We start from the raw sequence: 16,072 nt of genomic DNA on the forward strand, positions 1-16,072 counted from the left end.
GTAGTGAGCAAACGTCAAACTCAAACAAAAGCGACGCGAGACCCACGAGTGGCCTGTCGACCAACTAATAACTATAAGAATTGGGCGCTATTATGCTGTGCGACGCAAATAATTAGAGTGTTACGTCTGTTTGTCTGTGCTTGTGTATTTTATGATGGTGACCTGAGACGAGAGTCGCGAAGACGGTCTTCTTTTTCTGTGATTGCTGAGTTTTTTTCTTATTCCACGTTGTGTTTATACCAATTATGCGCATGCTGTTCAAATCCTCAAATGAACCTCTCAGCAAAAAATGATTGAGTTTGCATCACATCGAATCATAAAAAGCCATTTGAGGGAAATTTCATGCCAGCAAACGTAGCAGACATTAGAAATAATTAATCTTCTGCTTAGATTTATCAGCAACTTTGGAAAAAAATGCTCCGCCGACAGAGGTTTTAATAACAGTTTACTTTGAACACAATACTTTTCACTTTTTCAGCGGTGGGCTGCATTTGACGTTTCGTGAGAGGGGAATCTGGGCTGCATATGACGTTGATATTTTTCCTCTTCGCGAGTCTCTCTCAGATGGTGACCACCCTATTGATGAACTTGAAATGCAATTTTTGACCGTGCATGAAATGTGTAAAAATTAAAGAGGCGAAAGTAAAATTAACTCAATTTTGCACGAAACTGTTTTACGAACTGCATCAGAAACGTCAAACTGACGGATGCAGGCGCGAGTCAAAAACTGCGAAAAAGTGCAGCAGTCAGCGAGAGGCAAGAAAGAAAAGTGGCTTTTAGGATTTTTGGACCGTTTTCCCTGGTTTTAAAGTGGAAGAATCAAGCTAAAAGTTTATTTTTTCGAGAGGTGACAATGCACACCACCGCCTAGTTGCTGGCGTGGTGCATATTTGGGGGAAACGTTCGGGAAAAGTGAAATTGCACAGATTGGGAGGAGAGCAGCCAGTGATTGTCAGAATGACGAGTATGGAGCACGAAGCGATTAAATTCGCTGGCCCGACGAATTCGCAGGATCTGGACCTGGAGGAGGGTGAGGTAAGTCTGGCCTTCGCAGTGGGGCCTACCTTTGCAATAATGTAGGTCTTGGAAGGTGCCATGCGATGGGCGGGAAAGGATCGATCTTGCAATTTCGTGATTTTAGTGGAGGATTGTCTTGAGGAAGATCACATCGAATGAGAGTTTTTTATGCACCAGCCCAGGGTTTCCCAACCGGTTATCCGCGAACCTCTAGGGGGCGTAAAAACTTTTCAAAAGCAGGGTTGGTAGCAGGTCTCTATTTTAATGCAAGACTCTAAAAAGACTCCTTATTAAATGGAATGTCTCTACAATTATTTTTCCATCGAAATGTGCTCTAGTAATACTCAGTGCCGTAAGGGGTCATGCACAAATTACGTCACGCTCCCAGGGGGAGGAGCGGGTCAAGCCAAGCGTGACAAGCCTTACCAAAATTTCGGAGGACTCATACAAAAAACGTGACAAAGGGGTGAGAGGGGGTCAAAAAAGTTAAAATTTAGCGTGACATAATTTGTGTACCATCCCTAACATGTGGTTCAGCTAAAATTCTTGAAGCACTACTAGCATTTTAAATGAAATATACATTTTTTAAAAGCATTTTAAAAAGTTACAGACAATCGTATGCATTATTAAGAGGATTTCCTCCTCTGTTTAAATAGATCTACTGAACGTATCTCATAAGATATTGTACGATTAGTTAATTTGAAGGTTTCTAAGCTATATTCTTAAAATACTCAAAAAAAATTGCACATTTTCCAAAGTAGGTAGTTTAGATGCCCAATACAATCTCGCAGTATGTACTACAGGCTGGATTTTTAAAAATATTTGAATGTGATTTTTATAGAATATTGAGTATTACTCTAACTTACACGGAATGTGCAGGTTTTTTTACGGAAAATTATGCACAAATCTCACGATCTTGGGCAAGATTCTCATAAAATTCTTGGTAAAATTCTCGCAAAATCTTAGGTAGAATACTCACAGATGCTTTAGTATCTGGGCCAGGATTGTTATAATCCCAGGTGTTATTCTAAAAAATTGAAGATGAATTCCTGACAGAATTTTGAACCGAATTCTTTAAAAATCCTGAACGGATAATTTTAGGCAAAATTTTTGAGAAAAATTTAAAGATTCTTACAGAATATGGAAAGTGATTCTCCTAGAATCTTGAGTATTAGAGAACTATTTCAAGGTAAATATCACCATCCTAAACGCCGCCTATAAAGTGCTATCCCAGATTCTCTTCCGTCGTCTATCACCTATAGCAAACGAGTTCGTGGGAAGTTATCAAGCAGGTTTCATCGACGGCCGCTCGACAACGGACCAGATCTTTTCCGTGCGACAAATCCTCCAGAAATGCCGTGAGTACCAGGTGCCTACACACCATTTGTTCATCAATTTCAAGGCGACATACGACCGAGGTCTTTAATGTGTCTTTGATACGACAGTATTGACCGTGTACAGCTATGGAAGATCATGGACGAGAACAGCTTTCCCGGGAAGCTCACAAGATTGATTAGACTGCGTGAAGATCTCGAGCGAACACTCCAGTTCATTCGAGTCTCGGCGGGGACTACGACAGGGCGACGGACTTTCGTGCCTGTTGTTCAATATTGCGCTTGAAGGTGTCATGCGGAGAGCCGGACTTAACAGTCGAGGCACGATTGTCACGAGATCCGGACAATTTGTTTGCTTCGCGGACGACATGGATATTATTGGGAGAAAAGTTGAAACGGTGGCAGATTTGTTCACCCGCCTGAAACGCGAAGCAACAAGAGTCGGGCTAATGGTTAATGCGTCGAAAACAAAGTACATGCTGGTTGGCGGAACTGAGCGCGACAGGGCCCGCCTAGGAAGCAGTGTTACGATAGACGGAGAAACCTTCGAGGTGGTGGATGAGTTCGTCTACCTCGGATCCTTGTTGACGGCTGACAACAATTTTTGTCGTGAAATACGAAGGCGCATCATCAGCGGAAGTCGAGCCAGAAGAAACTGCGATCAAGAAAGATTCACCCCCGCACCAAATGTACAATGTACAAATCGCTCATAAGGCATGGACTATGCTCGAGGAGGACTTGCAAGCTCTTGGGGTTTTCGAACGCCGAGTGCTAAGGACGATCTTCGGCGGCGTGCAGGAGAACGGCGTGTGGCGGCGAAGGATGAACCACGAGCTCGCTCAACTCTACGGCGAACCCAGTATCGTGAAGGTAGCTAAAGCTGGAAGGATACGCTGGACAGGGCATGTTGCAAGAATGCCGGACAACAACCCTGTAAAGATTAGAACCCGTTGGAGCTGAAAATTGAACGCGCAATGAACATTAATATTATGGCAGATGCACGACATATTTCAATGTGAAAGATTTACGAAAGATATTATAAAACTTATTTTTCGATTTCGGCTTGCAGTCACAATCAAAAACGTTGATAGTTTTAATTCATCGCCGACGTTTCGATCCTAGGGTTTGGATCTTCTTCAGAGCCTGTGTTTATTAAAATATTTCACGAAACATGCAACATACAATTACATTCCGGTCTAACTTAACACAAACAAGCGAATAATAGACGTACTTCCTATTGACGTCACGAACGGATACATCAATTGTGACAGCACATACCGTTTTGATTCATATTACGGACACTTAAAGCCTCAGACTTAAGGAAGGCTAATTAATTCTAGTGGGATCTATTGTTGAAATCGTCCCATGAATATGACGACCTCTTTTCCATTGTACCAAAATTCTTGGAAGACTTTTCCAGAGTTTTTTCATAATACCTTATTACTTTGGCATGCACATGCCAAGGATGTGGATTAATTCTTTTTGCAATTTCTCATCGTAATAGGCTGTTTTTCATCACGCCAATCTGTCATGAAACGGCCAATGCACTGAAGAATGCACCCCCTCCCCCCTCGTAGCATTTAGTCACAGGTCATGTTAATACATGAAAAACAATATTTTCCAAGTCGATAGAGCATTTATTTTAACTTAACTTACCATCGGACGGGGCTACTTTTGATTCCAGGGGCTACTTTGGACACTCACCTTTTGTATTTATTAGCAGCGTAAATACTAATCTGAGCAATTTTGTGTCTTCAGCACTTTTATTAACCAATGTATGCTCTACCACTAGGCAAGATTTTTTGTTGGAACAACATCAACAATAACAGGATAAATAAGAAAACATTTAAAAAAAGTCCAAATAAATATTCACAAGGTATAAAACATTGGCTATGCAAACATTGTTTGAATTTTACCCATGTCGTGGAAACTTATTGGTAGCATCACAAAACTATAGAATCGTCATGTTTCATGAAAATCTTGTGTTTGTTTTGCTTAAAATTGTTATTTTATTAAAATAATTGATCAAAGGTCTTATTTTTACGACTTTCATTGTATTATACAGTATGGCCCATAAAATAATGCGATAAATGTTCGAAGGTGAATATAGCATCCACAAGCGTTATTTTCATTGTTTTTGATAGTGAATGTAATTTCTGATTATTGTAGTATATTCTGACACAACTACGCTATTCTGGACAATTTTTGTCATATTTTTCTTACTGTCCTAAATAATGTAATGAAGCAAATAACTTCAAAGGTTTTGTCCGCCCCAAGCTAGAAATAGCGTCTGATTGTCGTATTCTCTGATGATAAACTTTCCACCTTCAAAAATCACACTTTATTGTTGAAACTTTTAGTTTGTTTGGTATCAGAGGATGGAGGAGTTCTTAGAGAACGTGTTTTTCATGACCACAATCAAATAATTTGCCTTGGTCATATTTTTAAGGGCATTTGCGTCTTATAGGTTTGATATGCCTTTATTTTTTGTTGAGGTTGAATAAAAAATAAATACGGAAGCCTACAACAGATTTTTTAGGGTAAAACTTGTTCCTTCGGTTAGAGACAACTTATATCAATACTAGCTCATAGGTTTTGAACAAAACGGAGCTGCTTATCCCACTTATATGAAGGTTCAATCAAAGCTCTCCAAAATGAGCCGTTTTTCGAAAACATGTTTAAGTCTCTAATTACCCAGGTATGAACCAATTCTTTCATTTTATATGGGCGTATGCTGGAGACAAGGCCTGTGAGGAATCTCACGCCATCATTGATGTTTTAGAAGCTTTCATCACGCAGATATTGAACTCGACGTCCGCATGATAAAATTTGAAGGTATGCTTCCAATTCCTCTCTGGTAAGGTGAAAGTTACAGATATAAATCATGTTCCAAGTGAAAAACTGAGTCTAAATAGATTAAACAATACAAGTAATGAATAATATTTTTGTTTCATTCACATTTTCTATGTAAAAACTACCATAAAACATGATATGACGATTTTCGCATTTTTTTATGGGCCATACTGTAATGTTTTGGTTTGTAAAATATTACAACATAAAAAAATTAAATAAATGTTTGTAAAAGTGAATAGACATAAAACACACATATTTCAATACGTACCAAAAACAAGTTCACAACATAATCCCTAAAAAAAATTTCCGTCATATTTTATATGAATTTGCAGTATAAAACAATTGCATCCTAAAAAAACTTACAATAAACTACTTTTAAGCCAACTCTAAACTGCTAAGAAGCTAAAATCATTTTACAAAAGCAAACTTACTTCTTTACGATCTTGCAAAGGGGTCATGCACAAATTACGTCACGCACCGAGGGGGGGGAGGTTGTCAAGCCAAGCGTGAAAAGCCTTACAAAAATATCGGAGGACTCATACAAAAAACGTGACGAAGGGGGGGGGGGTCAAAAAAGTTGAAATTTAACGTGACATAATTTGTGTACCATCCCAAAGCTTTACTTCATAGATGGCGTTTTTAATAAAAATTACTGGTATTAAATTTGTTACTGGTAATAATGTGATCCTTCTACATATCATTTATATAACAGTAAGTATAGAAAAAAAACAGTTTTTGCTCATAACTCATTAATTATCGCAGTACCTAGTAGTTACATCGTTCGTTTATGTCAATTTAAAAATCAAGCATTCGTAACTGATAGTTTTATTTAAAAGGAAGTTGAAAAAGTTTCATACTGCATACAGAAAATAGTGAATAGCATGTTTCGTTGAAATTTGTTATGTGTAATTGTTTCTAGCTTTGCCATTTTCTAAATTATGTTTATCAATGAAAAACGTTCAATAACATCACAGCAGGTCCGTCACACTCGTGCTCAGATTGGGTACCACTTCTAGTACTGCATTTCGTCCCTCGGTAGTGCAAAAGGTACCCAAGTTTGACAGATCGCAGTACACTTTTTACGGCATTCTAGATTACCTTATGAGCCATAAAATTTTGGGCAACTGCAAGGGACATGGAGGTCTTTAATTTGTCTTTGATCACAGCGCACAATAATCTTTATGATCAGTTTGAAGTTATAAGGAAAAATCATTTCATTATCAAATTGTGAAAATGTCCAAAGTAGCCCCTTTTTTATCTTGAAGGACACACTTTTTTCGCTATTCAAGCATTTTTGTTATTCCTTGATGGATTTACCTCATATTTTGCACATTTGTTACTTACATATACAACTTAAATATAGGCAAGAATTATCAATATCTATCCATAATTCTAAGAGTTACAAATCCTTAAAGTTAAAGAATGTAGAAATAATGTCAAAAGAAGCCCCGTTTGACGATACTAAACTTTATTTTTTTTTATTGATAAATAAAATAGTTTGGACACGAATACAATATAGTATTCACATAACTATTCAAGGCTTCATAAAATCTGATTGATTGTCAGGATAACTAAAAACTTCTTTTAGGGGGGTCTGTAGCTGTCTATAGTTGTATTGAGGTTACGCTTTCGCTTCATAAGCGGAAGGTCATGGGTTCGATTCCCAGTCCCTCTACAAAAAACCTGTCCAGCCACCAGAAGACGCCTCACGGAGGACCGTGCTTTGGGGAGCACATCCATCCTCCGTCAGTATCAGATGGAGACTGAGACAAACTGACCCTCTTCGCAGGCAGCTAGCCTCACTAACAGCAGAGCTCTCTCCTACCTGCTCGGTGTGAGAGTAAAAGAGTAGGAGAGAGTGTAGATGTAAATATAGATAAGTTGAAAATAGATCTGTATCGATTAAGAAGCTACAGATCAAACTGATTCCGGCACAGTAGTGGCCACAAGCACAGAGGGCCTTAAAAAAAATAAAAATTTCTTCGACAATGATTAATTTTATCATATTAATGTTTTGAAGCTGAACCATCATTTCATAACTTAAGTTTAATAATTCAGACAAAGAAGTTTGATAACAAAACTTTTTGTCAATTTTTTTTTTCTACTCTTTTTACCGAAATTAGTCAAAATGCTACGTCCACAAGTTGGGACCCCTCCCTCCCCCTCGTCACACATCGTCACAAATTCGTGAAGTCCCCTCTCCCCCTAACATTCTACGTCATTTATGGACGACCCCTAATAGTCATTACCTAACTGAAGTCAATTGCGTTATGACTATTACGGAACGCTTTATCATTACGCAACTGTTTTGAGTTGCGTAATCAATAAACTATTTTCAGAAATTGGTAAATTATGGCGCATGCATCCAGATGTGTTTCCTTATACCCTCAAGTGGTGTTCTACGATATTGCAGAATATGTACGCAACTCGTTGCAGAACTCGATTTTTACAGCACTCGCCGTATTTATCCAACTCGACAAGCCTCGTTGGATAAATGTACAACTCGTAATTCTGCAACTTGTTGCGTAAACTACTATTCCTAGATCTTCTGATATGATTCCTTGATAGGTCTTCTTCCACATGCCAAGATCCTTATTTGATTTTTGATGCGTACTTTTATGGACGTCTGGCTAGAGAATTCTCGATTACTTTTTCAAATCGACGTAAGTAGCTTTCATACGGATTTGAGAAAATTAATTGAGAAGAATCACAACCTTTCTTCTAAAACTGTTTTAAATGAATCCCCTTTTTAACATTTTTTCTACCGTGTACATCGCTTAAATTTTGCATGCAATCAACTCGCGTTAAAACTCAAAGTAGCTTCTAACACTTCCCACAAAAATTGTATGACAAAATGATGAGCCGTTTCAATCAGTTACTTACGACGTTTTTGTACCAGTGTAAAATCGACTCAAGTAGTGTTTTGTTTTGATTCGTGGTTAAGTCACTTTGTCTCCCATATAGGCTTACCAGATGGTATCCTTTGGGAGGACATGTCCTCCTTTTCGATCATATGTCCTCCCGTCCTCTTTTGGGCTGAAAATGTCCTCCTTTTTCAAATTAATCGAGTATTAAATTTCATATCCTTTAGTTCTGTGATAACTTATTTGTTAGAATCTCTAACTGTTCTTGAATAAGGATGAAGATTTTTTTACTTTGAGCTCAATGTTAAGTTATTAGAATTTTCACCATTTTATTCACACGTTTGCGAAATTTAAATTTTTCTTTTTCAAATTTTTTAAATGTACATTTTCTAAGATTTTAGTATGGAACAGGATTTTGATTTCCATACTAAAATTGATTGATTTTTAATTTTCTGGATAATGTTGGAAGAGCCTTAAACAGGATATCTTCAAGGCCTCGGTTGCTGTACAATACTTGACATGTTGTAAGGGGCTCTCTTAGTAGATTTGAATGCTTTTGGGATTTCCAATAAAATTATTCTGTGGATAATTTTTTTACCATCTAACGACCATCAAAATTTGACATATTTGTCTACCAAATTATTACTCTTCATTTTATCTTAAAAAAAATAGATACTTGAAATGAGAAGCACGAATGCAGTTATTTATGCATTCAACTAATATTTGGAATACAAAAAAACGTTTTAACCCTCTAATACCCAAATTTTTATTTTCGATCTAAATATCGTTTTAAGTTATCTAAAATCGTTCTAAACGCGTTTTTGGCAATGATTTATTTTTATTCGCAAATCTATGAATTTTGTGTTTTGATGTTTATAATTTTTATTTTTGAACATCCTTATCCTTTTTCATTTTTTCTTGAAGCCTCTTCTAGTTACTGATTTTTGGCAATAATAAAAATTCAAGTTTTTATGGTACTTTTAAAAATATGAATTTTTGAATATTTTTCTAGAAATATTCTTATTTTCCGTGTAAATAACGGAAAAAAGGTTTGAAATTATGTTAATACCCCCAAACTGTTCTTCTGGGATAGGTTGATAGTAGAAAAATATAAAAGGTACAATTTTTTATATTACACGTTAAATAAACCTCATGCATTTGTAGGTTATATAAGAATACAATTTTTCAAACAATTTTCAAAAATACAAAACAGTTTCAAAAGTCATAAAAAACTTTTCTTATATGCGTGTCATGAGTTAAGGTTTAAGCCAAAAATAAAATTATTTTTATTTTAGAGCTACGAAAAAATACACAAAATTCCAAAGTGTACCCCGTCTAAAGGCGGGGTTGGGTATTAGAGGGTTAAGGAATCAGGTTGTCCTCAATTTAAGTTTTATGTTGAAAAAAGTAGAAAATTCAGGTTTGTTTTGTTATTATTTTTGTTATATTTATCAAAGTGCTTTGTCGCCATAGGCAAATCAACAACTTATTTTTTCAGTGAGAATCACTTTCTAGGTTTTCTTGAAACCTTTTTCAATGAATATATTTTGTTTCTCCAGGGTGTCTACCACCTGGAAAAACCTGGAAAACCTGGAATCATCAGGGAATTTTATTTAACCTGGAAAAACCTGGAATTCTCAGGGAAGTTCGGCCACAATCAGGGAAATTATTTTGATTCAATAATACAAGGTAGAATATGTCCTTTCAGTGTCATAAATTTTTTCGGCTGCGCCACTGTCAAGACGCTACTAGAGATGTTTTGATTAGGATGAAACACTTTTTATTAATTATTAAAATTAAATTATTAAAAAATTAAAAATTAAAATGATTAAAAAATGGTAAAGACAAGTACGATTGGGTGTCGTTCATGTGCATATGAAACATGGTTGAAAACATTCGAAATTTGTTTACAAAAATGTTTTTCGACTATTTCACTAGTTCTGGAGGAAATTTCAAGGTATGCTTCAGGTATTCTAGTGATTCTTTCTAGAATATCTTTATGAACTTCTCCAGGGATGCTACCAGCAATTTTACAAGGGATGCTCAAATTAATTCCTTCACAAATTTTGTCAATTTACCTCCAATGATTTTCACATTTCTGAAAAAAAGAATGACCGTGATTATCCCAGGATTTCCTTCAGATGTTTTTCCACTGATTCATTCACCGTTTTTTTTTTTTTTTTGTAGTTGTTACTTCTATGAGATTTACTCCATATTCCGAAGAAGTTCTTCCACAAAGGTTTATCCATTGTTTCGATATTGTAAAATTGTATACGCCAATTTTTCATTTTTTATATGTATTCTATAAAAAAATTAGCAACGATTATTTTCAAAAATTGCTCCGAAAATTCCTTTAGGCATTATTCGATGAAATCTTTTATGAAATTTTCCAAGAATTATTCAAAAAATTGACCTGGAATTCCTTATTAAGTTCCTCTAGAAATTTCTCTCAGAATTTCTCCAACATTTCATCAAAATATTATTGCTGTAGTTCAAACATTTGTCTAATACTGTTTTCAAATAATATTTCCGAACTCCATGGATTCTTCAAAACTTCATTAAAGGTTCCACATTAGTTATTACTACGGCCATTCTTACAGAATTTCTCAAATTATTCATACTTAAATTTCCACAGGGAGTCTCTCAGAATTTCTTCATAAAGTCTTGTAGGACATTATTCAGAGAATCGATATTTTTTTCAGTTATATTAGCATTTTATCAAGAAAATCCTAGGAAGAATCCTCGTAGGAATTCATCAAGGCATACTTAGAACTTACACAAAAATTTTCTTTGGAAACTCCACGCAGATGTTTCTCAAAATTTCCTCCTAAAAATCTGAAACAAATCCTTGATATTTCCCTGGAGAAATTTCTGGAAGAATGACTACATTGTTTTTAGATTTCTTTGGAAAATACAAAAAAAATAACAGAAATTCCTGAATAAATTTTGAATTTTGAAGATGCTCTAAACGGGAATGTTGGAGAAAGTCCTAAGGAAATCAATGGAAAAATGAATGGATATATTTCTTGAGAACATGGGACTTCCTTTGAAAATATCTCCAACGGGTTTGAAGAGATTCCTGATGGATTGATTTTCCGAAGTAGTTTCTATGGTTATCCTCAGAAAAACTCCAGATTGAGTTGCTGAAAGTTTCCAAAACTAAATTCTTGGAGCAATTTCTTAGAAAGTTCTTGAAAAATCACAAAACAAACTCCTCGTTGGAGTAAGATGTGAAAGAAATGCACAGTAAAACAAGCAGTAATACTTGTTGTAATGTCAAAGGACTCCCAAAAAGTCCTAAAATCATACTTAGAGGAATGTCTAAATGAGAAATTAAAATCTGATGAGGTGGTTTATGTTGGGTTTCTTTTTGTATCCATAATTCATGTATGGTCTCTTTTTGGTTAATGTTTGTTTTTTTTTTTATTAGGCAAGAGGTATTTAAAATTCTATTTCCAAGACGATCAAATGCTAGCAGACCAGATTTCCCCAAGATAACATTTTGGAAAAAATACAAAACGTCCTCTGGAGAAATTTTGTGGATGCATCGCTGATGTTCATAATTCAGAATCCCATTTTAAGGGAAAGGTTTTTTTCCTTATGTTCGAATAGACTATTTTCTTAATATCTGATTTTGATGATTATTTGATGAGAATAATTGTTTTTTTGTGGAAGTTCTTGTGTAAGTGCCTTGAATTACTTTTTCAAAAATAAATGTTTAGTCATGTAAAATGAACTATTCGTCAATCATTTATGTATTTTGGAGATTTTTTTTTTACCTTAAAAACCTGGAAATCTCAGGGAATTTCATTTCTGTAAATGAGTAGACACCCTGTTCTCAAACAAATGATTTAAGGTGATTATAAAACGAAGCCAAACTTTGAATTTTTAAGTGCACAAGACGAGAGAATCTGACAACAGTTCACGTTGAAAACCAATCAAATTGCTTGCTTGCTGGTGGTGAACAATGGGATAGGTTTTCAACGCGGAGGGATGTTTGGTTCTCAAGTCTTGTGCTCTTGAAAATTTTAGGTGTGGCTTCGTTCTATAATCACCTTAATTATCAGTAATTTTCATTATCTTAATTTTTTTCCAAAAATTTGAATATTGTTCAGGTTTGGCAAAGTTTAGAAAAGTCCTCCTTTTTCAAAACCAGTAAAGCAAAATGTCCTCCTTTCTGAAATATTCTTCTAGTAAGCCTACTTCCATACAACGGAGCGGCGAAAGTAGCGGTTAGGTTGCGAAAGTGGAAAATCTTACTTTCGTCGTTTTGTAAATCCGGAAATTAAACGTTCTAAAAGTGAAAAATCGAGTTGGTTTAGAGCGGAACGTGTATAATTTCGTCTGCAAAACACGTAAAAAAGTTTGGTAATATTCTTTGTTTCATAAGCTTTGATTTCAAGAACTTTTCATTTTCAGGGGTCCGCAAGATGTTTGTAAAAGTTACAAGAGGGTCGCCGCTTCTAAAAGGTTGGGAACCACTGCACTAGCCCATCTCGCTCTCGTTTCATCGATGTCAATGACCGATTCTCACGTGAAACTGCGTTGTTTCTTCGTCCTATTGCAGGTGACGGACGACAGCGAGGACGGATATATCCCTCTGCAGCGACCGGAACTGACCAAGACGGAATTCGCCGGAGGGGCCAGTGTCAGTCAGCCGCGGACAACCCCGCTGGACACCCTGTCGGATCAAGATGACCTAAACGATGAATCGGAGGCCAGTTCGGATGATAGCGATGAAGACGGTGCTACCTTTGGGAAACGAATGCGAGGAAACAACGACAAGAAGATACGGATAAAGCCCCCACTGGAGAAGATTCCCCAACCGCAGACGAGTCATTCGACGCTACCAAATAAGTATAACATCTGGACGGAAAGCCTTCAGGAAGACACACTCATGGAAACCATGCGAGGATGTGATGTAACTCTGAACGGGATGAGGAACCGAGATGTGGAATCGTACGATTACAGCCTGAAGTACAGGCTGAATGGAGGAAATGCCTTCCAGAGGGTGTTGAAACGGCGGCAGTCTAATTCGGACGATTCCGATGGTTACGGCGGGGGCAAACGGTTTCGATCGATGTCCTTCGGCGGAGGAAACGGAGGCAGAGATAGGAAAAGCGTAAAGCTAAGACTCGGCAAGCGAAATAGCAGCGATAGCAACAGCAACGACAGCTTCCAGAATGCGCCAAGGTAGGATTAGGATTTAAAATATATAGTAATTTTACTTTATTGCACAGCATGGGTATGGTGGCGGTGGTGGAAGAGATTGCCGCTTTGCACTTTAGCATAGTCTAGAAATGATCAATCAATTTACGCATTAGATTCGCTTCCAGGCACATCCTAGATCTGAACGTGTCCGCAGACTGTCCCAATGAAACGTTTGCAGCCGAACTGGCCAATAAACTGTGCGAGGAAAAGGACGAACTGATGTGTAAGTTTCTTCGAAAGTGAATTTTCAAAATTGACGTGAAACGTTATTCTTGTATACTTCATTTTAGTACGTGTAGTAAATGTTCTTGGAAAGGAGATCCCTGCAAAATTGTTCAAAGAAACGCAGAAAATCGAAGCCGATGGCGGAATGCTAATCATGGTGATTTACAAATCTCTACCAGTCTTCCATGAAATCTCTAATAAAAAAAACCTTTCCTTTCAGAACGGTGCCCGTCGACGGACCCCGGGTGGAGTTTTCCTATTCTTGCTCAAGCACAACGAAGAAATTGACAAGGACGCCAAAAAGGCCATCTTCCTCGAGGAGAAAAAGGCGGCAGTCAAGGAGCGCAAAAACTCGCAGGCCGTCAACCGGGAAAAGAAGGTCGAAGAACTGAAGAAGACCCTCAACCGACAGGTGGCGGAAAACGAACTGCCCACTCGAAGCGATTTGCTGCTCTCCCATCTCAAACCCGAAACTCATAGCACACGTAAGGCGGTTTGAACATGATTTGGGGGCTGGGCTTATAAGTGAATTATTGATTTCACTGTTTTCAGTATCAAATCCGCCTCCATCTCCTGTGGGGGATGACCATCGCGAAGGAAGTCCCGATTTCGAGCCACAAAATGTTCACGTGAATGTCACCAGTCCGGAGAAAGGTAATTCATTACCCAGTTGTTTAACTCTTTCTTTTCTACGACTTTGATCGACTAGTTCTTTAGGAGTAGACAGGGCAAAATAAAGATACTAAATTATACATAGGATATTATTTTAAACCTATATTTAACATTATTACTTTAACTTCGAGCCATCAAAAGTGAAAAAAATGGTTAATGCGACAAAATGAACGAAAATTTCTTCAATCTTCACAGCTCTCGTCGACCCGAAAGAGCTTATCGAATCGGAACCGGAGAGCTCGGCTCCACGGCCACTGAACCCGGGGCCACCGCAGCTGCAGAGCTACGACGACGACTATCTGGAAATGACGTGCGATGATATGGATTTGTTCTAGCGCCCCACCACAACCGACTGGATAAAGAATACCGATGCTGGATCGTTGAAACTTTAGGACGGAAAAAGGGGAACCATTTGGGAGTATGAAAACTGAACTTCAATCCGAATAAGCACCGAATCGTCTCTGTGTATAGCGAATTATTATTTGTTGGCGAGAAACAATAACGATGATTGGAGGATTTTAGATGCGTGTTTGAATAGCGAGAAAACTTTGAGTCATGGGAGAGTGTGTGGTTCGGGCATTGGGACGGATGCCCTTACATTAACTTAAGAATTACTACAACGTTTACTACAGTGGACACAATGTGTAGCTTGCAGGAAATATATTTAATTTTCTAAAACTTAAACCAATTGCTTATGTGTTTTATTTCATTTCTGATATTTTTCAACATTTGCTGGATTTATTTTTATGACTATGTTTTGCAAGATGGCATGTGGTATAGTGAATTTATTTTAAAATGCGCTTGAATTCAACAACAAGTAGAGCTGTTATTAGTTGACATACAGAAAGCAAGTTGCTTTTTTTCTTTCTGTTCCCCTAAATAAGTTTCACAGATTCCATTAGAAAATACAGGAATTTCAAGAAATTCTTACAAAACTAAATGAGCCAAACGAGGAGTGATAACTTTTGCGGCCCTTGTGGATCGCATATGTGATGCCCTCGGAGTTTCAGACTCATTCAGAGGCATATTTTTTCTCCCCGCAATAGAAAAGTATCCCAGGAAAATGACTACCTCCTTACTTCGATCATATCTGCCGATGGATAATTCATCGAGTGCGGTACAAGAGCTACTGTCATAATCTAAAAACCTAAATAAGACACATGTAAGTTGTTGCTTCACAATTCCGATTGTGATACATTTGCTTTCTGTGGAATATGGCTCTGTTCAGATACAGTGATTCCCAAAGTGGGCGAATTCGCCCCCATGGGGGCGATTTTCAGGTCTAGGGGGGCGAAAATTTATAAAATGGAATTTGGGGGGCGAAAATACAAGAAAGGGGGCGAAAATGGGAGAAACAGAAAACTACGATTCATTAGGAGAAGAGACTCAATTCAATAGAAGATGAGTCTCTAATATTGTTCGTACCTTTAACATTTTCTCTTAAAATCAGGATAGACAAAACTTGGACACACTTTGTCAGCATCCAGTTTTTTAAGCACAAGTGTTACAACTCGCTATAAATTATGAATTGGCAACTGAAATTTTCCCAAAACATAACGTATTAAATACTATATTATATATTTGTAGTCAGAGATAGTTTGAAAGAATTCTTAAAGGGATCAATTTCATTTAACTATTAAACATTTTTAGATATGTGTTAAAATATCTAAATTTAATAAATTGATGTTTTATTTATAAGAGAGCTTTAAAATTTTGCAGCTAGTGTTATGATTATTGGCGGGTCCTCACAGGCAAAGTTTTCGACAAAACTTGTTACTTACTTATAGCACAAACTATTAAAAAAATCAGAAATTTTTGTTTGCAAGAATCACTTGTCAACGTTGAAACTAATAATTACCGAAGACGTTAAACTAAAAATAGATTTGAAGAATTTTC

At 37.0% G+C, this 16,072-nt stretch overlaps 1 protein-coding gene across 2 annotated transcripts; it reads left to right on the forward strand.

Moving 5' to 3' along the window:
• The first annotated feature begins 706 nt into the window (after positions 1-706).
• On the forward strand, positions 707-14,864 carry LOC5573171 (phosphorylated adapter RNA export protein). Of its 2 annotated transcripts, none has more exons than XM_021847576.1 (7): positions 707-1,035; positions 12,636-13,261; positions 13,393-13,502; positions 13,570-13,661; positions 13,725-13,989; positions 14,057-14,158; positions 14,372-14,864. In XM_021847576.1, the coding sequence occupies exons 1-7, from the start codon at positions 958-960 to the stop codon at positions 14,509-14,511; spliced, it is 1,413 nt and encodes a 470-aa protein (XP_021703268.1). In that variant the 5' UTR covers positions 707-957; the 3' UTR covers positions 14,512-14,864. The 2 variants fall into 2 exon arrangements, with proteins under 2 accessions (XP_021703268.1, XP_021703269.1); XM_021847577.1 differs by having other exon boundaries at positions 708-1,035; positions 13,405-13,502.
• The last annotated feature ends 1,208 nt before the right edge of the window (positions 14,865-16,072 follow it).

The sequence above is a fragment of the Aedes aegypti genome, chromosome 2, assembly GCF_002204515.2.
Source record: "Aedes aegypti strain LVP_AGWG chromosome 2, AaegL5.0 Primary Assembly, whole genome shotgun sequence".
Taxonomy (NCBI): Eukaryota; Metazoa; Arthropoda; class Insecta; order Diptera; family Culicidae; genus Aedes; species Aedes aegypti.